Source organism: Ovis canadensis, chromosome 15 (assembly GCF_042477335.2).
Source record: "Ovis canadensis isolate MfBH-ARS-UI-01 breed Bighorn chromosome 15, ARS-UI_OviCan_v2, whole genome shotgun sequence".
Classification (NCBI taxonomy): domain Eukaryota; kingdom Metazoa; phylum Chordata; class Mammalia; order Artiodactyla; family Bovidae; genus Ovis; species Ovis canadensis.
In genome coordinates, this window is record NC_091259.1 from 64,788,577 (window position 1) to 64,810,144 (window position 21,568).

Here is a 21,568-nt window from a genome sequence, read left to right on the forward strand (position 1 = left end):
GTTTACACAGAAAACCAATAAAGCCCTTTGACATAGGCCTTACATCGCTCACGAAGGCACCTGGCACCCTTTCGAGGGGGGTGAAGGCACAGTGTGCCTTCTCAGGAGGGTCTTAGAAGCCTGGGCAGGAGAACGAACATGACGGGTCTCTGTACTCCAAAGAATTAGCCTGAGAGAGAGAGAGAGAAAGCAAGACTCGGGGACCAAAGCTCTAATGGAGCAAAGGTGTTTTAATCAACATGGTGTGGGCATTTATACTGTCTTGCTGCTGCTGCTGCTAAGTTGCATCAGTCGTGTCCTACTCTGTACGACCCCATAGACAGCAGCCCACCAGGCTCCTCTGTCCCTGGGATTCTCCAGGCAAGAACACTGGAGTGGGTTGCCATTTCCTTCTCCAAGGCATGAAAGTGAAAAGTGAAAGTGAAGTCGCTCAGTCGTGTCCAACTCTTAGCGACCCCATGGACTGCAGCCTACCAGGTTCCTCCGTCCATGGGGTTCTCCAGGCAAGAGTACTGGAGTGGGTTGCCATTGAGGTAGTTATTCTCAGCAAGGATAAAGATTAAAATTCCAAACGTACAAAACATAGGTGATCCATGTTAAAGAGAGAGAGAGTTGTAAACAATCACTTTTACCATATGGTTCATAAGAAGGAAGAGGGTACTTATCACTGTATTGAAAAACTAAAGAAGGAAAAGCCTGGATTCCTCAGCCCAGGGAGAGGCTTGCCTCTCCTCTTAATTCCTGAATATTCAGGAATTAATAAGGAACAGAGCATTCCTGACAGATCCAAAACAGCACACAGGAAGCCTACTGTTAAATGCTTCCTGACAGTCATCCCTAGCAATGGGGGCAGAATGAGTCTAGGAACTGAGATTTGAAAGTTCCTGATTTGGCTGGATCCAGCGAATTTGGGCATCAGTTAAAATAACACAGGTGTGACAGTTGCACTTTCAATTTGTGGGGTATTTTTCTCCCTTAAAAAAAAAACTCCATGGGGAGGGAGGTGGGAGGGGAAAAAAAAAAAAAAAACCCTCCAGAGCTTTTATGCAAGCTTAAAAGTGACTGCGTTGTTGGTTCTGAACTTATTTTTTTTAAGTGCTATGAGAAAACAAGGAATTCTTTCTGTCTGGATCATGACAGAGCATTTATCTTGTTTACTTTTAGTTACTGTGTTTCTGTTTACAGCTCATGAAATACTCTCATCAGAACAAAGGTCCCAGCACTGATAAGTGAAACCACAAACCCAAGCAAATAGCAGAAGCCAGAGTCCGTTTGAATTGTTAGAAGTCAAGTTCAGGCCTGACCCTCCTGAGAGTCCTTTTAACACTGATTTGTCATAGCAGGCAGCTGACAAGGTTTACCCCCAAGGACCAGAAACATGGGCTGCGTCATCGAAAAGGCAGAAGTGCTGGATGGAGCTCACTTGATGCGAATCATCTGGCAGGATGGTACAGACTCTATCTACCCAGCTGTGTGGCTCCGGGACAACTGTCAGTGTCCCGACTGCTACCTTGATTCGGCAAAAGCACGGAAACTTCTTATCGAAGCTCTTGATGTGTACGTTGGGATCAAAGATTTGATGTTTGACAGGAAAAAGGTAACTATCTCCAAATTATCTCTCCCTGCTCTCTCAACTTAAATAAAAGGTCTAGACTCAAATAATTCAAATAATGAATTATATTGTATTTAATGTATGTATATATTAAATATCAGAGTCACGAATGTGCTCAATTAGTCATGTCTTGGCAACCCCATGGACTATAGCCCACCAGGCTTCTCTGTCCATGGAATTTTCCAGGCAATGGCAATCCACCCCAATACTATTGCCTGGAAAATCCCATGGACAGAGGAGCTTGGTAGGCTACAGTCCATGAGGTTGCAAAGGGTCAGACATGACTGAGCGACTTCACTACTACTACTACTACTCCTCCAGGGTATCTTCCCAACCCAGGGATCAAATCTGCATCTCTTGTGTCTCCTGCATTGGCAGTCAGATTCTTTAACACTGAGCCATGTATAAAAAAACAAGATTGCATAGTGCTTGGTGCCAAGTCAGCATGCTCACTAAGTGAAAGCTTCTGCTATTATTATTACCATTTTTATTACTACTGCTATTATCTTTAATAAAATATACAAAGTTGCTCATTATTCCTTCAGTGAGTGGCAGCCTTGAAGGTACAATCAAACTATTTCTCTAATATAAGGAGTGCTCCTTACCTCAGTTTACTCATCTAGAAATGAAGGATACTAACAAGATTTGTTCCTAGAGATGATTTGAAGATTGAATGAGATAACATGGGTAAAATGTTAGCATGTGGCTGGCATACAGTGAGCACTCAAAAACCTGCATTGATTAATATTTTTAGTCAAATTCGTGAGTAGACGTAAAAGACTTTGTATGGGATTCCTGACAGCTCAGCTCTCAGAACCACAAAGCAGACATAGCCCTAGCCTGTTTCTCTTCCAAATTTGCTAGGATGGTTATCAGAAAAGGAAGTGTGACCAGCAAGGTCATCCACCCCTACCTGTCTTCATCTTGAATCAAGGACTTTTCTGCCAGAGTTCACTGCTTGCTAGCTGTGGGATTTTAACCATGTTATTTCCTCTTACTTGCCTCACCTGAAAATGTGAATATTAGTTATAGCTTCTCCCACAAGTTGTATGAGGACTAAGTGAGTTATGTTTATAGTGCTCCTTGTAGAGTATGCACTCAAACTGGTGCTATTCCTCCTATTACTATCTACCTCATTATCATCATTACTATTTCTGATATTATTGGCAGGAATCTTAATTGATCTCTGACCTCAAGTCATCACATAAAGTTCAGGGACCACGGGTTTTAAGACTATGAAACAAGAACTTCAGATCTAGCCGGGTTTTGTTTCTTGTGTATTTAAGGGGCTTCAGACCTCAGCTGTATCTCCTTGGCGTTCAGTTTCTTCCTTTGCCAAAAGTTTATTCTATGCTTTTGAGTATATAAGTTAAAAAACAGAAGGAGAAAAAGCAAGAGCTAATTTGATTTCTGATAGAGGTAAATAACTTTCAGAAACAGCAATAACAGAGAACCAAAGTACATAGAAGCACAATATATGTTTATGTGATATTTGCTTTCTGTGTTATAAGGTTCATATCATGTGGCCAAATGACCATCACAGTGAATATGGAGCTGACTGGCTGAAGAAAAGATGCTTTTCACAGCAGGCCAGAGAAAGACTCCAGAAAGAATTGTTTTTGCCAGGTAACCTTGCTTCGGTTTTCAGATTTTAACCTTTAAACCTCATATGGTAAAAAATTTGCTCAGAAGCAAATTAAAGCCCTTGTACCCTGGTTAAAATATTATTGTAATTTATGTGGAATGTTTAATGATTTACCACACAGATCATGCAAGTAGAGATGGAAAGAAACATAGAGCAGCTCTAGACATTCTAGAACTTGGAATTTTCCACCTTAAAAGAGAAGAAATTTAGCAAATTTGTATTCTTGTCATCTAACATGAAAACCTTCACTCCACAGACACTCCGTAAGTGGCCCTGCAAAGAAGCAGGATGAATCAAAGGCACACTTGTTCCTTAACAGTTTTAGCTGAGGCCAGAAAAACACAAGATCAACAAGGCAGATATTTCTAAACTGGCATCCACACATAAAATTATGTGATCCGTGAACCTCATGAAATAGTATACCCAGCATTGAATGTGCATGTGAGTGTGTGTGTCAGGCTTGTGCTCAGCAAATTGCTTGGGGAGAGTTTATATGCATCTCAAGGGAATCTGTGACCACAGAAATATTCAGAAAATCTCCACTAGACAGATTCAGTCAAAAGGAAGACTTCATTCTTTAAAAAAAAAAAAAAGCCTTCCTTTCAGTCTTTTTTCTTTTTTATTGAAATATAGTTGATTTACAGTATGTGTTAATTTCTGCTATACAGCAAAGTGATTCAGTTATACATACAAATACACTTTTATTATATTCTTTTCCATTATTGTTTATCACAGGATGTTGATATAGTTCCCTGTGCTGTACAGTAGGCCCTTTTGCTTATCCATTCTACATATAATAGTTTGAATTTGTTAACCACAAACTCCTACTCCATCTTTCCTCCAGTCCCCTCTCCCTTTTAGCAACTATGAATCTGTTCTCTATGAAGAAGGTTTTAATCTTGACCTGAAATACAAAATAAGTACTTAATAAGACAGAAAGTTATTTTTTAAATATGACTTTTCAGAGATATACAATAATACAACTCAATCAGAAGTGCTGGGGAGAAGTGGGAAGTAGTAATATTTTGTGCATGCTCAGGCATGCCCATCTCTTTGCAATCCCATGGGCTGTAGCCCACCAGGCTCCTCTGTCCCTGTGATTATCCCAGCAAGAATACTGGAGTGGGTTGCCATTTCTTGCTCCAGGGGATCTTCTTGAGCCAGGGATTGAACCCGTGTCTCCTGAGGCTCCTGCATTGGCAGGTGGATTCTTTACCACTGAGTCACCTGGGAAGCCATTACAACTTTATTCTCTGTGTATTTTGAAGATTTGTGTCATAAGATGATGTGGTCAAAGGCAATTCTGAGAACATGCTGATTCTTATGTATTTACTAGAATCTTGACTTGCACAAATACACGAACAAGGTAAGCTTCCTTGAACATTCTTTTCCACTGTTAACCAGATATATTGGACCACTGTCCCTTTGAGCAACTGATCGGCCTTATTGGATTTTGCAACACATCTCTTCTTGAGATTCTGTGTCATATACCATGACACAGATTTTTACCTTACTGCTTTCAAATCTGAAATTCTCAAACTTGTATGGTGACTCTGCATGGTTTTCAGTACTAGACTTACAACAATGTCTTAGGTATGGAGATATTACTAATTTGCCCACTAGAACCCTACAGCTTCACCTTGACCCATGGTTATCAATAGGGTGTGATGTGGTCCCCTTCCTGTTCAAGGATAGGTCTCCATCCCTTAATCTTACCCTTCTGACAACTGACAAAGTTTTGCTCTAGTGCTTTCTGTCTAAACCATCAGAAACCCATTTTCCTCTTTATCTAGTCAAGCTAACTGGTGGAATCCAGATGGATATCCAAGGAAAGATGCTTTTCCTGCCTTCCCCCAGTGAGTTCACGGCTAGATTCTTCAAAGAGTCTCCAATTACATAACTGAATGGAAACTGTCTGGGTCAAATAGTAATATCACAAGTGTATTATTTTTTTATTATTTATTTTAGATTTCTTCTGGTACTCAAAATATTTTTCCTTAACTCTGCCTTAATTTTGTAATCCCATTGGATTTTACTTTCATTTCCTTCAAGTTCTTTTGATGATCTCAGGGAATAAAAGCCAACTTTCTATTATTACAGCTTAAGCTTTTAAGCATTGTAAAAGTATACGGCCACCCCCTCCATTAATATTTCTTGACAAGCGCAGTTTTATAGCTTGCATTTCTCAGTACTGTCAGGCAGTAGCAGGACGGAAATGATAGTACTTTCAGTTCAACAGTGGAAAAAACAGGTCACACGGACAGGCTGCAATCAGAAATAATATAAGGAGAACTGACTGTTATTTAGACAATGGAAACTATTTTAATGGTTTAAAACAAGATCAGATTTTTAAAATATATTCTCAAGCTGTGTGGTTGGTAGGTAAAAGAAGAAATTAATGGATCATTTTGGAAATATTGCTTCTGTGTCTTTTTGCCTGTAGAATTTGGCACCTTATTTCCCTGCCATTGCGTATTTTCAAACATTCATACTCAGAACAAGTAAACAGACTCAGTTACATTTGCAAAAGAGCTTTGCTTTCAGTCCTCAGTGGCAGTGTTTCGTCTGTTGCTCTTTCCTTAGAGTGAAGAAAGATTTTTAAAATCTGGTGTCAAGATGCAGATTACTTTTCCTTGATTTTCCCTTGGCATTAGATGTTGCACTCAGAAATGGAAAGACCATCCACCAGAAAAAGCTCTTGTCATGGGACAGTCACAGCTGGGAAACATGGATAACAATCATTCTCTCATACATTTCTATTCAATTGCACCTATCTTGTGCTGAAAACTGTAAGGAAATACCACGTTTTAAAAAGACATATTGCAGGACAGCAATAAAGTCTTTCTTTGGCCACCCAATGCAAAGAGCTGACTCATTAGAAAAGACCCTGATGCTGGGAAACACTGAAGGCAGGAAGACAAGGTAATGACAGAGGATGAGATGGTTGGATGGCATCACCAACTCAGTGGACATGAGTTTGAGTAATCTCTGGGAGATGGTGAAGGACTGGGAAGCCTGGGGTGCTGCAGTCCATGGGGTCACAAAAGAGTCGAACACAACTGAGAAACTGCACAACAGTAGAGACGCAGACGTAGAGAATGGACTTGTGGACTCAGTGGGGAAGTAGACAGTGGGATGAACTGCAAGAATAGCATTGACATATATACACTGCTGCTGCTGCTGCTAAGTCGCTTCAGTCGTGACCGACTCTACGCAACCCCATAGATGGCAGCCCACCAGGCTCCCCCGTCCCTGGGATTCTCCAGGCAAGAACACTGGAGTGGGTTGCCACTTCCTTCTCCAATGCATGAAAGTGAAAAGTGAAAGTGAAGTCTTAAAATAGATAGCTAGTGGGAAGCTGCTGTATAGCCCAGGGAGCTCAACTAGATGCTCTGTGATGACCTAGAGGGTTGGGAGGAAGGCCCAAGAGGGAGAGGGTATATATATATTATACCTATAGCTGATTCACATTGTTGTACAGGAGAAACTAGTTCAATATTATAAAGCAATTATATTCCAATTAAAAATTTTTTTAGAAAAACATGGATTCTGCCCTAGAGGATTTATCCCACCTAGGAGGGGACATCAGCCATGGAAACAAATAAGTATAGTACATTATTTTTAGTACATGAAGACGTGCATAGAAGATTTATTAGAATGCAGAAGGACTCTGAAGAGATGAGAAAATGTGACTCAAAGAAGACCTAATACTTGAACTGGGTTTTGAATAATCCATTTGTTAGACAAAGATAGAAAGTAAGTAAATTATCAACAGAGAAAAGAGCAAAGAAGTATAATAGAGCAGGGTAGGTTTAAGAAACCGCAATTAGTTTAATATGGATAAAGTTACAATTGTTAGGCAACTAAGAAGGAAGTGGCTTAAGTGCCCTAGTAAGAGGCTCAATCCTAAACCCTAAGGCAAGGAAATTTGCTTAGCACCAAGGTCAAGTATTTTTCCTTCTGTTAGTTTTTCAGGCCGATTCTCTTCTTATAAGGCCAGAGAAATGATTGTTTATAAATTTAAGAAGATGGCTTTATCTATTTTTTTAGGATGCATTTTATATTTTCATTTTTTAGGATGCATTTACATTTAGAATGATTTTTACCAAACACATAGAATTTCTCAAGTGCCTGTGAGATTGTGAATGTCTCCTTAGCTTCCTTTTGTTCTTAATGCATTTTACCCTTCCCTCTTCCAGTGTACCCCTTTGGTTTTTGGTTTGTATTTATCTTATTAAAGAGGGTGAAGAGATCAGATCTGTGATGTAGAAAAATCTTGGTCATGGTCATCTGGGCTGGATGGATTGGTGTGGGGAATGCTCAGGAGCAGGGTAACCATAGCATGATCTAGAAATCATCCTGTAAGAAATATTAAGACCTTAAACTAGGGAAGTAGCAGAGAGCACAGAAATAGTATTTGTACTCAAGAAAAATAGATATTAACCTGGAGGACAGGAGGTTCTGGCCCTCTAATCTTTACCCATTTAAAACCAAGCCTAGCATGTGTGAATGTTTCCAAATAGATGGACGTAACTGAAGATTTTAATAAAACATTGGAAATATGAAGAATTTTTCTGAAATTGCTTTTTAGCTTTCATGAGAAATTGGCATAATTATACAGTCATTTTTGGTGACTAACTTTAAGATGCAAAATTCCCAAAATAAAACTGATAGGATTAAAATAGAAAAGAATCAATGCACAATGTGATCTTTTGTATATGAATCTAAATATCTGTTCTTTTTAACACGTGGTGGCAGAATGAATGCTTGTTTTCCTAGCTATCTCCTTGAATTGGTACTGAAATGTTTGTGTATTACTATCTGACATCAGTAATATTTGTTATCGCAAATTGAGATTTAAAAGGTGCTAATTTGAAGAAAATCTTTATTCTGTAGAAGCAATCTGCTCAGTTTTGTCAGCAATTCAGAAACTAAGTACACAGTACAGTCAGAAAAGAATATTTCCCTTCATTTCCATAGGGTCCCTCTTCTATCAGAGCAAGCCTTCACCTATGTACTTCATCAGATTACAACCCTTCAGTCAACAGCTGTGACTCCCTTCTTTGTTTCAAAAGGAATATGCCACAAAAGGAACTGAAAACTCTCAAGTAGCTATAAGGGCTCTCTAAGATCTCTGTGGTGATTTTGCATATGGTTAAAAAAAAAAAAACCACAGAGCTCCCCTTTCTAATAGAGGGCCATATGCATCCTTGAAGATGAAGATTTTCATTACAGTGCAGTGCAAAGAATAGAGTTGGTTTGATACACAGCCTATTTTTATAGAAATTTGCCCAAAAAGCAAAAGTTATTATCTTTTTAAAAAATGAGCAAGTAATGTACACAACAAATATGCCCAATTCCCACATAATAGTTCACCCATATCCCTAAACATTGCCCCATCCTTCATCCATTCTTAAACCCCCAGAGGTGGGAATTAGCAGGGCAAGTCAGGGATGGAGTGAAGGTATCTGTTTCACTTATTACTTGGTGATCATAAAAAGGACTGGGAGGTTTTTTTTTCCCAAGCTATCTTAGAATGTTCCAACTGTATGAACTACCAGTCAGAATGGCTTCAGAAGAGCTCTGTTAAAACAGATGCATCAGAGCAATCAAGCCACTATGTCACATTGCCAAATATATTGCCTTCCCAAGAAAGACCTAGGAAAAGTCACTCAGGCCCACACTCTGATGCACAGATGGGAGAATGGCCCAAAGTCTTCATATGTTTAAAAAGAAAGTCTCTATTTTGCCTGCCATATGTGAAATGAACCTATCGAGTTTCAGAGAAATGTGTTTGGGGCTTTGATGAAATGAATACAGGTATCTTAAATGCTTGTAAGTTTACAAATGCATATTTTGCTGCCCTTTTTCTCTGTGCCATAGTGATTTCTTTCAATATGTCCTGTTCTTTTCTGAATCACATATCATTTGTTATCACACTCAGTTTCTGCATTGCACTTGATAAACGAGGGCATAATATCTGAAGGGTCTAACATCCTTGTGGACTGTAAGTCAGTGAGTCCAAGACGGGAGATTCACAGTCTGAGAAGCACCCTGCAGTGTTGCGTAGCCAACAGAAGCCCCCAGGCTGGAGGTTGTTTCCACAGGCGTCTGCCTAGTTTGGGGTCCTACTTGTAAACTCTAGGTCAGATCTTTTTTCTTTTATGTTTTTTTCATCTCCATTCATACTTCCAGCTAGAAAACACATAATCATATACTCGGAGATATGTATTAAAGTATTAAAGATAAAGTCTGTTTTGAAGCTGGACACATTACAGAAATACAGGGTGGGGGAAGTCCTGTGCACTACATCTATTACTTTTTTTAAATTGTTAGGTAAGAAACATTAATTATATATTTTTTAATCATTTTTATTATTTAACAACTTTATAAATTAAACTATCATATCATCATCCAATGTTAGTGTAAAATAGGACTTTGAAAAGCTCGTGTCTTCAAAAAGTTGATATCTTTAAAAGCCTTGAAAAAGTTTGAGGATATTTTTGAGAATCTAAAGTAAATCTATTTTGAGGAAGAATTATTATAGTCTATTCCCTTTTCATAATTTTTCAGTATACCTACCACATCAAAAGTTAAGGAAAATATACTAATTTCTTTATTCTTGGAAAAGTAATTATCTAGAGTTACACTAAAGTAAATTTATTTCTTTTATTTCCCTTCTCTTTCAAATAGGGAAAAAGTAAAGTGGGCTTTCTCCAATGAGTGAAAAGTTTCCATTTCTCACAAATAAGACTTTTTCTTACAGCATGGGGATAAGTTTTGTAACATTGGCAATTGGATGGTAAATTTAGAATTTATAAATTAAGAAAATTCCAAAGTGTGGCAATTTCAAGAAGTAAAGTTGGATTGCTTTGTATGCTGGCTTCACTTTTACCAAACCTACCTATAGGCACATAAGTTATAAATTTAATGTCATTTCTGTTAGTGAGTACACATTAGGAGATTCACCAACTGAAAAGAAAAATAATGGACAACTGATTCTGATTAAAAAACTATCACTTCTCACTTCTGGTTCTACTTTGTTCTTCAAGATGGCAGAACATAGGGCAACAAACATAGTTTGGAGTAGTAGATATCGTCCTCATACTTAAATTTCTTAGATTCCAGTTCCGAACTTTCAATATGTGCATGGAAAAAAATTAGTTTTAATTTCTTCTTAAATTTTTCCATCACCATAAGGAAAAAAAAAGATTTTTGAAAAGACTTTTGATGTTGCTGTTCACCCATTCTGTTGATTTGCCTACTTTCTAGCTGAGCAAATTAGATAGTTTTTAGTCTCTATTCCATTCAATGATTTCTCTAACTTTAACCTTTTGCTCAGAATTCTGTATTTTTCCCAATCTATAACTTTGCTTTGAATCAAAAGAACAGTATAACACTGATTTAAAAGTACTCTAGAACCTAAGTCTTGCTAGATCTGTGGCCTTGAGCAATTTTCGTAACCTTTCTTGTTCCCAAATCTTTATCTGCACAATGGAGATGGGACCTGCTTACAGCCTTGAATAGCACCACACTGAGTGAAAAACGATGTCTCACTTTATGTACGACCTCACTTCATCTTCAGAAGGTTCCCTTGAAAGCAGTTGTAAATATTGATAACTATAGAGAACAGCCTTGAGAGGCTTCTTGACCGTCTTAAACAGTATATCAGTTTACAGGAAAAGAAAAAAAAAATACAATCCTATTTTTTTTTTCATCAGCTATCAAGCTTCCATGCTCATTGCCTGTTTGCCCAGAGAAGACTGACATTCAAAAGGCTATAGGTGAAAAAGATTGTATAAGTTGTCCGTCAAAGCCTTTTGTTATCTCATACTTGAGTTACTGGAATAACGTGGCCTCTGTCTTCACCCCCAGCTTGCACAACCCTGCAGGGTTATCCTCTGGATGCCCATAATTATCTTCCCTCCCCCAGCCCTGGTGATTCTCTGCAGCACAATACAGTCCAAAGTCTTCCCTGGGACTTTCTAATTCATCCCGCAATCTAGAGCCCCATCCACAAGCATGTGGATTCTTACTTCTGTCCAAATTCTGCTTGTTTCCCCAATCACTTACTCTATTCTTCTGCCTGGCTGAACTTCACCTCTCCATCCTGCAAGATCCAGCTCACATCCAGTGGACCCTTTTACCAACAGTTCCACCCTAGATTTATAATTATCCCTGGGACAAACTGGCTCAGTGATAACGAACCCACCTGCCAATGCAGAAGATGTGGGTTCATTCCGCGGGTTGGGAAGATCCCCTGAAGAAAGAAATGCCAACCTATTCCACTATTCTTGCCTGGAGAATCCCAAAGACAGAGGAGCCTGGTGGGCTACCATCCTAGGGGTCACAGAAGAGTCAGATAAGACTTAGCCACTAAACAACAACAACAAAGTCAAACTACAAAATATGGACCAGAAAGCAAGCAAGTCCAGAAAATGGACATAAATTCACTGGTAACACTAAAATGCAAGGCTGTGGTATAACAATGGAAGCTATACATTTTTCCAAAAGAATTTTGTTAGAATTTGTTAGGAGAGGAAGTAGAAGAGGGTGGTGTGCCAGGAACATGCTTCCCCTGTAAAACAGCACAGTGTTACAAAAGGAGAATAGCTTTGGAATCAGCAAAGGGGCTTTGACTTTCTGCTCTGTGAACCTGATGTGTCATAAATTATCTGACTCTCACTTTTTCTAAATGTAAAGAGGCAATGCCTCTCAGCTGTGGGATGTGAAGAATAAGTGGGAAAAAGTAAGTGCTGTGCTTAGCTCAGTGCCTGGCACACTGTGGCTACTCAAATCCTATTAGGTCCTTTCCCTCCCCTTATCCTTCTACATAAAGAGCCATAGACATAGCAGAGGTGTAATAAAGAACATCCGAGCAAGGATAAAAGGAGAGAGAGACAGCATCATGATCATGCCTTATGCATGAGTTCCCCTTGCTGCTGCTGCTGCTGCTGCTGCTAAGTTGCTTCAGTTGTGTCTGACTCTGTGCGACCCCATAGACAGCAGCCCACCAGGCTCCCCCATCCCTGGGATTCTCCAGGCAAGAACACTGGAGTGAGTTGCCATTTCCTTCTCCAATGCATGAAAGTGAAAAGTGAAAGTGAATTTGCTCCGTCATGTCCGACTCTTAGAGATCCCATGGACTGCAGCCTACCAGGCTCCTCCATCCATGGGATTTTCCAGGCAAGAGTACTGGAGTGGGGTGCCATTGATTTCCCCTTACTTGAAGAATAATCACATTATAATCCTGATTAAACCCTTGAGAGTGACTCAGAAGTGAATTATTGCCATGAAAAGATTTTACTCATTCAGACATTGATTTTAGGTCTGGGCTAAATTTTTTCTACCTGACAGATAGTTTTCTTTAAATAAAACTAAGGAAGGCAGTGAAAGACTGGTCAACTTTGACCCTAATTCCAATCAGGTCTGTAAAAATGTTTGCTGAAGCTAGGATGATCAGCAAACTTGGGGAAAAGTGATGTGTTAACTACTGGTTAGTTAAGTATCATCAGAGATGAAGACACCAACACTCAGCAGATATATTTCATGTACAAACCTTAATACTTGGATGAAAAAAAAATTCCAGACCTAAATTGGATACAGTCTCATGACCATATGAAAACAGATAATAAAGAAGATAGGAGGAAGGTATCTGAAGAGAACCACGTATTCATAAAGGAGGAAGCAGAGTGTCTAAGCTCTAACTTCAAAAGGGCATGTTGGAAGTGTCTGGGCTTCCCCAGTGGCACCAGTGGTAAAGAACCTGCCTGCCAATGCAGAAGACATAAAAGATGTGGGTTCAATCCCTGGGTCAGGAAGATGCCCTGGAACAGAAAATGGGAACCCACTCCAGAATTCATGCCTGGAAAATTCCATGGACAGAGAAGCCTGGTGGATTACAGTCCACGGGGTTGCAAAGAGTTGGACATGACTGAGCACACATGCACACAGGAACAGAAGTATCTAGCCCAAAATAAATTGATCAATCATAATCATGATGGACCACCAAAACGGGGATTTATAAAGTGATTTACTTGGAGAAATAAGAAAAATGGAGGAAAATCAGAGGAAAGGTGAATTCTCTGATGGGAGTAGATGGTCTTAGATAATCCTGCTTCACAAACAGTCTTTCCTGACAGATGGCAACTCCATCTGTCAGGCAGGGGGGTCAACCACTACTATTTGATATAGTTTTGTAAGTCCTAGGCACAGTGTCAGAGAAGAAAAAGAAATAAAAGGAATCCAGATTGGAAAAGAAGAAGAAAAATTCTCACTGTTGGCAGATGACAGGATCCTCTACCTAGAAAACCCTAAAGACACCACCAGAAATTTACTAGAGCTAATCAATGAACATAGTAAAGTTGTAGGATATAAAATTAATGCACAGAAACCTCTTGCATTCCTATATGCTAACAGTGAGAAAACAGAAAGATAAATTAGGAAAAATCTCATTCACCATTGCAATGAAAAGAATAAAATACTCAGGAATAAATTTACCTAAAGAAACAAAAGACCTATATATATATATATATATAAAACTATAAAACATCGATGAAAGAAAGATGACACAAACAGATGGAGAAATATACCATGTTTGTGGATTGGAAGAATCAATATAGTGAAAATGAGTATACTACCCAAAGTAATCTATAGTGAAAGTGAAGTTGCTCAGTCATGTCCAACCCTTAGAGACCCCATGGACTGCAGCCTACCAGGCTCCTGCGTCCATGGGATTCTCCAGGCAAGAGTACTGGAGTGGGTTGCCATTGCCTTCTCCATAATTCAGTGCAATTCCTATCAAGCTACCAATTGTATTTTTCACAGAACTAGAACAAATAATTTCATAATTTGTATGGAAACACACACAAAAAGAAACCTCAAATAGCCAAAGAAATCTTCAGAGAGAAGAATGGAACTGGAGGAATCAGTCTGCCTGACTTCAGAATATACTACAAAGCTACAATCATCAAGACAGTATGGTACCAGCGCAAGGACAGAAATATAGATCAATGGAACAAAATAGAAAGCCCAGAGATAAATCCACACACCTATGGACATCTTATCTTTGACAATTGAGGCAAAAATATACAATGGAGAAAACACAATTTCTTTAATAAGTGGTGCTGGGAAAACTGGTCAACCACCTGTAAAAGAATGAAACAGGAACACTTTATAACACCATACACAAAAATAAACTCAAAATGGATTAAAGATCTAAATGTAAGACCAGAAACTATAAAACCCTTAGAGGAAAACAGAGGCAGAACACTCTCTGATGTAAATCACTGCAAGATCCTCTTATTAATGGAAATAAAAACAAAAATAAACAAATGGGACCCAATTAAACTTAAAAGCTTTTGCACAAGGAAGAAACCTATAAGCCAGGTGAAAAGGCAGCCTTCAAAATGGGAGAAAATAATGGCAAATGAAACAACTGACAATGAATCAATCTCCAAAATATACAGGCAGCTCATGTAGCTTAATACCAGAAAAATAAATGACCCAATCAAAAAGTGAGTCAAAGAACTAAACAGACATTTCTCCAAAGGAGAGATACAAATGGCTAACAAACACATGAAAAGGATGCTCAACATCACTCATTATCAGAGAAATGCAAATCAAAACCACAATGAGGTACCATCTTACACCAGTCAGGATGGCAGCCATTAAAAAGTCTACAAACAATAAATGCTGGAGAGGGTGTGGAGAAAAGGAACCCTCTTACGCTATTGGTGGAAATGTAAACTAGTACACTGTTCTATGGAGAACAGTGTGGAGACTCCTTAAAAACTGTAAATAGAACTGCCGTATGATGTAGCAATCCCACTACTGGGCATACACACTGAGGAAACCAGAATTAAAAGAGTCACACGTACCCCAGTGTTCATTGCAGCACTGTTTACAATAGCCAGGGCATGGAAGCAACCTGGATGTCCATTGGCTGATGAATGTATAAGAACGTTGTGGTACATATACACAATGCAGTATTACCAGCTATAAAACAGAATGCATTTGAGTCAGTTCTAATGAGATGGATAAAACTGGAGCCTATTATACAGAGTGAAGTAACTCCTTGAAAGAGAAACACCAATACAGTATATCAACGCAAATATGTGGAATTTAGAAAGATGGTAATGACAACCCTATATGCAACAGAGCAAAAGAGACACAGATGTAAAGAACAGACTTTTGGACTATGTGGGAGAAGGTGAGGGTGGGATGATTTGAGAGAATAGCATTGAAATATGTATATTACCATATGTAAAACAGATGACCAGTGCAAGTTCAATGAACAAAGCAGTGCACTCAAAGTCAGTGCTCTGCTCTGGGGCAGCCCAGAAGGATGGGGTAGGGAGGGGGGCGGGAGGGGCGTTCAGAATGGGGGGATCTGTGTACACCCATGGCTGATTCATGTTGATGTATGGCAAAAATCACCACAATATTGTAAAGTAATTAGCTTCCAAGTAAAACAAATTAATAAAAATCTAGACTTTTCATTATCTCTTATACCACGCACCCAAGGTGCCAAGAAAATCTCCTAGCTCTATTGCCAAAACAAACCAGAATCCATCAACAACTCACTATCTCCTACACCAGTGCTCTGTCTGAATTACCAATATATATACGCTCTTTCTCCCTTCTTTCCCCCTACTCCTTTGCCAACCTTCCTTCTTCATATTTTTAAGCATTGCTAGGCACTAAGCTCAGTGCTTAATATGTATTGCTGTGTTTAATCCTAGCAACAACTTTACAAAGGCAACATTATTATAACCTTTTTACACATGAGGAAAATGAGGTTGATAAAACTAAGTAGTCCAAAACAAAAGAGCTGAAGAAGTGATGAAGCCAAGATTTTACTGAAGAGCATCTGCTTTATTAAATTCCTTTGTCATCCTCCTCCTCTTCTATGTACTTCTAGAAATTTGTGCCAGCCTCTCTTTCTATGCTGGGCTTCCCTGGTGGCTCAATGGTAAAGAATCCACCTACAATGCAGAGATGCGATTTCAATCCCTGGGTGAGAAAGATCCCCTGGAGGAGAGCATGGCAACCCACTCCAGTATTCTTGACTGGAGAATCCCACGGACAGAGGAGCCTGATGGGCTACAGTCCATAAGGTCGCAAAGAGTCAGACACGACTAAAGCAACTAAGCACTCACACATGCTCTTTCTGCGCCATTGCCATTATTGCACCCAAGGGTCAATGTCTGTGTATTTGACTGTCTGCCCCACTAGAAAATTGGAATCAAGAGAAAAAACTAATATTAATAACAGGTACCATTTTTCAAATATCTTCCATGCATTATAAAATTGTACCAGGAACTGTTCTCCGTGCTGGGGATACAGTGATGAACAAAACAGAAAAAGATTCTGTCCTTAAGGAATTTGCATTTTGGTAGAGAATGAGATCACAAAATTTACAAACTTATTTATACTACATCAAGAGACGATAAGGACACAGATACAGGCAGGGTGTTCGATGTGGTGATGGGGGTGAATGGAAGTCTCTTCTGAGTCCTTCTAATTTTTACTGAAGCAGGAAGCAAAGCTGTCAGCTAAGCATGAGTAGAAGGAGGAAGTGTGGGAAGACTGAGGATAGAGAACAGGATAAACAGTCAGCTAGGGGAGTATGGGATAGAGTTAACCATAGATTAAGAAGTATGCAATAAAATCCGTCATCATGGCATGTTTTTGTCCAGCCACAATCAGCTGCTCTGGTTCAAGCGCAGTTAGGTACATGATGTCAAGTTCTTTCAAGACAGTATCTCATTTAAATTTCCCCACAATTCAGCAGATTATTTCCACCCTGAATCTTCAGTAAAGAAATTGAACTGAGAGAATATATCACTTTCTGAAAGTCACGCAGACAGAAAGTGTCAGAATTCCGACTCGAATCCAGATCTGTCACCCTCAAACCTTTGACACAAAGTCCCTATCAAACTGGACCTGCATCTCATTTCTACTTAAGTAGCTTAGTACATTCTCAGTGAACTAGCTTCGGAAATGAGGACTTGGCTGAGGGCAATTCTTACATGTTTTGGCTGACTGAAAAGTTTTAAGCTGAGTCAACAGACTTGAGACTGCCAAAACAAGGTTAATTAGATTTAGGCTGTATGAATAAAAATGTAGTAGCGATCCCACTGTGTAGGTATAGCCAGAGGACACCTGTAGTAGTGTATCTGATCTGAGACACCCAGGCTGTTATAGAGTATCAGCTAACTTGAAACCATCAACAAGAGGAGAGCAGAGAGGATGGTAGGGAGCCATATGGGGCTTGGGAGCTATAAAACATGAAAAATATGGGTGAGAAAGGGGCTATTTATTTAGCCTTGGAAAGAAAAACTCCGTTCAGTAACTGTCTTTATAGCTTCTCCAAGACTGCCATATTCTGTGTGATTCTGGAGCACTGAGTTAGCGCCTCAAAGAAAGTGACAGAGGTAGACGTGACTCTGTGTAAGGAAGAAGATTGTGTCATTTGGAGCTGACTAGAACCAGAGTAGGTTGCTCCATAGGGAGATGTGTGCTGTGCAATGAAAAGCCGTCAAGAGGGCGTTCTACAACCTTTTCAAGGACGTCAAAGGAGATACTTAAAATAATGACAGAGGGTAAAATTGAATTTTCAGTTTGTACTGCCAACTCAAAGGAAGTCTGAGATAATAATCTTCCTTCTTGACATCCTTCAGTGCTTGTTATCCTTCAACGAGTTTTTTCTGAATATCCGGAGTTCAGTTCTTCATGTAGTATCCCAGCTCTGACTTAACATCAGCTGTGTGATGTTGCTTCACTTACCTAAGATACTGATGCCTGTCTCATCTATAAAATGGGAACCGTATTAGAACCTCTATTATGGGGTTGTTTAAGGATTACATGCGTCACTCCATGTAAAGTGCTTAGAAAGTTCCTAGTATCCTCTGTTTTTGTAAATGTTTTTTACACTGTCCTTTAGTACTTTTTCATAATTTCCTGTGTTTTTGTTTTCTCCAAGTGTATGATCACTCTTGTCATAGGGTTGCTGCTGCTGCTAAGTCGCTTCAGTCGTGTCTGACACTGTGCAACCCCATAGACGGCAGCCCACCAGGCTCCCCCTTCCCTGGGATTCTCTAGGCAAGAACACTGGAGTGGGTTGCCATTTCCTTTCTCCAATGCATGAAAGTGAAAAGTGAAAATGAAGTCGCTCAGTCGTGTCCAACTCCTAGCAACCCCATGGACTGCAGCCTATAAGGCCCCTCTGTCCATGGGATTTTCCAGGCAAGAGTACTGTAGTGGGGTGCCATTGCCTTCTCCGGTCATAGGGCTAAACATATATAATATACCAGGTACCTAATAGTCCAAAACAAAAATGAATTTCCCTTCTTTCAAGCAACTTATAAACTTGTTTATACATTCTTAAGGAGACTTCAAGTTTGGTGAGATTATCACCTACAGGAAAGGTTTTATGGATTTCTCTATCTTTTAAAATGCTAAAGGGTGCTCAGATACTGTCTTCTTTTGGGTTGCTTCCAATTTCCATTCATCATTAGGAAATAAGCAAATATTTTATTTAGGATAAAGAACATAGTAGTTTTCTGAAAATCTATTGAATGCCAGCCCTGCGCTGTATACCAGGAGGAGAAAGAGTTTGGGGCAACAGCTAGGAGGAAATAAAGATAAATGACAGGATCCCTATAGTTTGCAAGGACCTTGCACTCTAGTGAGAGACATAGAGATGAGGACCCACCTAACCCACCCTTGCTTACTTTTATACTTCATCTGCGACACCCACATCTGTCTAGTGTGTCCTAGCCTCAGTGACTTTGAGTTCCTCCAATAAGCTAAGAGATCACCCCTCTTCCTATTGTCTTTCCTATTTGGACACTTTCTCTGCCCTTTGCATGACTGACCTCTCTCACCCCTCAGGATGCAGCTTAAATAGCATCTTTTCAGTTAGACCTTTCTTATCTGCCATGTCTAAATAGGGTCTCCATCCCACTTCCAATGATTTTTTGTCAATATACCCTATTTGTTATGCTCAGAGCACTTGCTACAATGTTTAGTTTTACGTATTTATTTCTTTGCTTCCTTATTTATTCACCTTTTCCCTCCCAAGGGCAGTGATCACATCTATTTTTATTCACTAACATGTTCTCTTTCACATAGCCAAGGCTTTCAACAAACACATACAGAGTAAATGAAAGATCCTTTCAGCACAGTGCGGTGAGCACTGGGACTGAGGTGTGTATGGTGCTAGGCACCACAGAAGACAGCCATCCTAGCCCAGTCTTGCTGATCCCAAAGGAGGGCATCGCAGAGGCTGTCACAGCCGCATCAGTGCTCCTCAGCGCTCTTCTCATACATGCCAACAGCTTCCTATCCCAAGCCTGCCATGCTCCTGGAGGGTCCTCTCACCTAAGGGAGCCTGCTTGGCCAACACACAGGGAAGGCCAGGAGACCCAGGAATGAATCCCCAGAAACAGCTCTCAACCAGTAAGTGGTGGGTGTTGGTAGCCTGTGCATCTCAGCTTCCTTGGCTCTGGGTAGGGTAACTCTGAATCTGAAGTATAGTCTACAGCATTGCCATGGGGTCCAGCAGTGCTGAGTCCCGGCTGCAAAACCTTAACTTATTCACCTGAAACTATCACAACACTGTTATTTGGCTATACTCCAATATAAAATAAAAAGTTTTTTTAAAAAACCCATCCAGAGGTCTGCTTCCCTTTCTTACTTCCCCACCTCCTATTGGTGCCTCCTTAGTAAATTGTTGTTTATTTGCTCAGTCATGTCTGACTGTTTGCAACCCCAGGGATTGAAGAACGCCAGGCTTCTCTATCCTTCACCATCTCCCAGAGGTTTCTCAAACTCATGTCCATTGAGTTCATGATGCCATCCAACCTTCTCATCCTCTGTTGCCCCTTTTCCTCTAGCCCTCAATTTTTCCCAGCATCAGGGTCTTTTCTAATGAATCAGCTCTTTGCATCAAGTGGCCAAAGTATAGGAGCTTCAGCATCAGTCCTTCCAATGAATATTCAAGACTGATTTCCTTTAGGATTGACTGGTTTGATCTCCTTGCTGTCCAAGAGACTCTCAAGAATCTTCTCCAACACCACAGTTCAAAAGCATCAGTTCTTTGGCACTTCATGGTCCAACTCTCACCTTAGTAAGTTGCTTGCATTCAAATCCTCATCTTAGGGTCAGCTTCTGGAAGATTTCAATCTAAAAGGGGACAAATGACCAAGATCTTGAAAGGCAGGTTGAGTCACTAGACAAGAGACAAGGATGCCCTTTCCAAAAAGGGCAGCAAGTCCTTGGTGCAGAAAAGAGAATTAAAGCCCTATTTCCACTCAGGGGCCTTTCCCCTCCTGGGGGTCAGATTTGGTTTATGGTTGAAGCCCTGCAAGATATCTACAGGAAAAGATAGTAAGCCATCAGCTGATCCTTAGCACATGAGATGAGCTGTTTCAGACAGTTGTTTCAGACACAGTTCTGTACAGGTGAACAGAAGGTCCTAAATTCATAAAATAACACACTGTAACCCTGCACACTGCATTCATGAATCTTCAACTGAAGAGCTTCTTTGTGTCTTTTTCTTTTTTGAAAAACAAGTCAGGATTCAGGAATGTGAGGTTTAACACTGAAAAGCAAGCCTTATACAAATGGTTCCTTGAAAGCCAGCATGTAGCCTGTGCATAAATTTTATGATGTGTGAAGCACATGTTCAAGGAAGTATTTATTAGTAAGGCCATAATTTAAATTAGAAAGGGTGGTTCATGCCTTAAATATTCCGTCATTTTCCACACTGTTTATGTATCCAGACCCAAGTGTGAAATTTAAGTTTGCTTTCCATGTATTCACCTGACAAATGATTTCTTCTAGGCCAATGTGTTTTCATATGGTCCCCGGTGGTGAGGTTTTGTGGTTGGGGGAGATTGGGAAAATGCTTCTAAATTACCTTTTCAGCGTCAGAGTTTCTGTTCAGATATCATCGGACCTACACATAGATCATAGAATGATCTTATTGGTTGGATTTATTAAGATGAAGTTTATTTCTCCTGGAAAACTAGAGTATTTTATATTGAGGATGTTATGATGAATTTGGAAACTGGTTAGTCACAATGCTGTCCCTGGAAATTACACTTGCCATTACCGAGTCTATCATTGGCTCATATCAGGACACAGATTCTATGATGGGCTGTGGCCCTTGGTCACTGATTTTTGCAAAGCGGCTGCCTAGGCCCACCAAAATAGAAGCTATAGTTGGAAACTATAAACTTTGTAGAACTTGAAAGGTACTGTGACCAACCACTGATAGTAAAATCCTATGAATGTGAAATTAT

At 39.8% G+C, this 21,568-nt stretch overlaps 1 protein-coding gene across 1 annotated transcript in view; it reads left to right on the plus strand.

Annotated features, from left to right (window-relative positions):
* The first annotated feature begins 845 nt into the window (after nucleotides 1–845).
* The window catches only part of BBOX1 (gamma-butyrobetaine hydroxylase 1), a 64,371-nt gene continuing 43,648 nt past the window's right edge, over nucleotides 846–21,568 (plus strand). Inside the window, exons 1-2 of the mRNA XM_069553837.1 lie at nucleotides 846–1,597; nucleotides 3,124–3,238. Of these exons, the coding sequence (XP_069409938.1) occupies nucleotides 1,379–1,597; nucleotides 3,124–3,238 (334 nt within the window). The 5' untranslated portion in view covers nucleotides 846–1,378. The remainder of the gene's footprint in view (nucleotides 1,598–3,123; nucleotides 3,239–21,568) is intronic.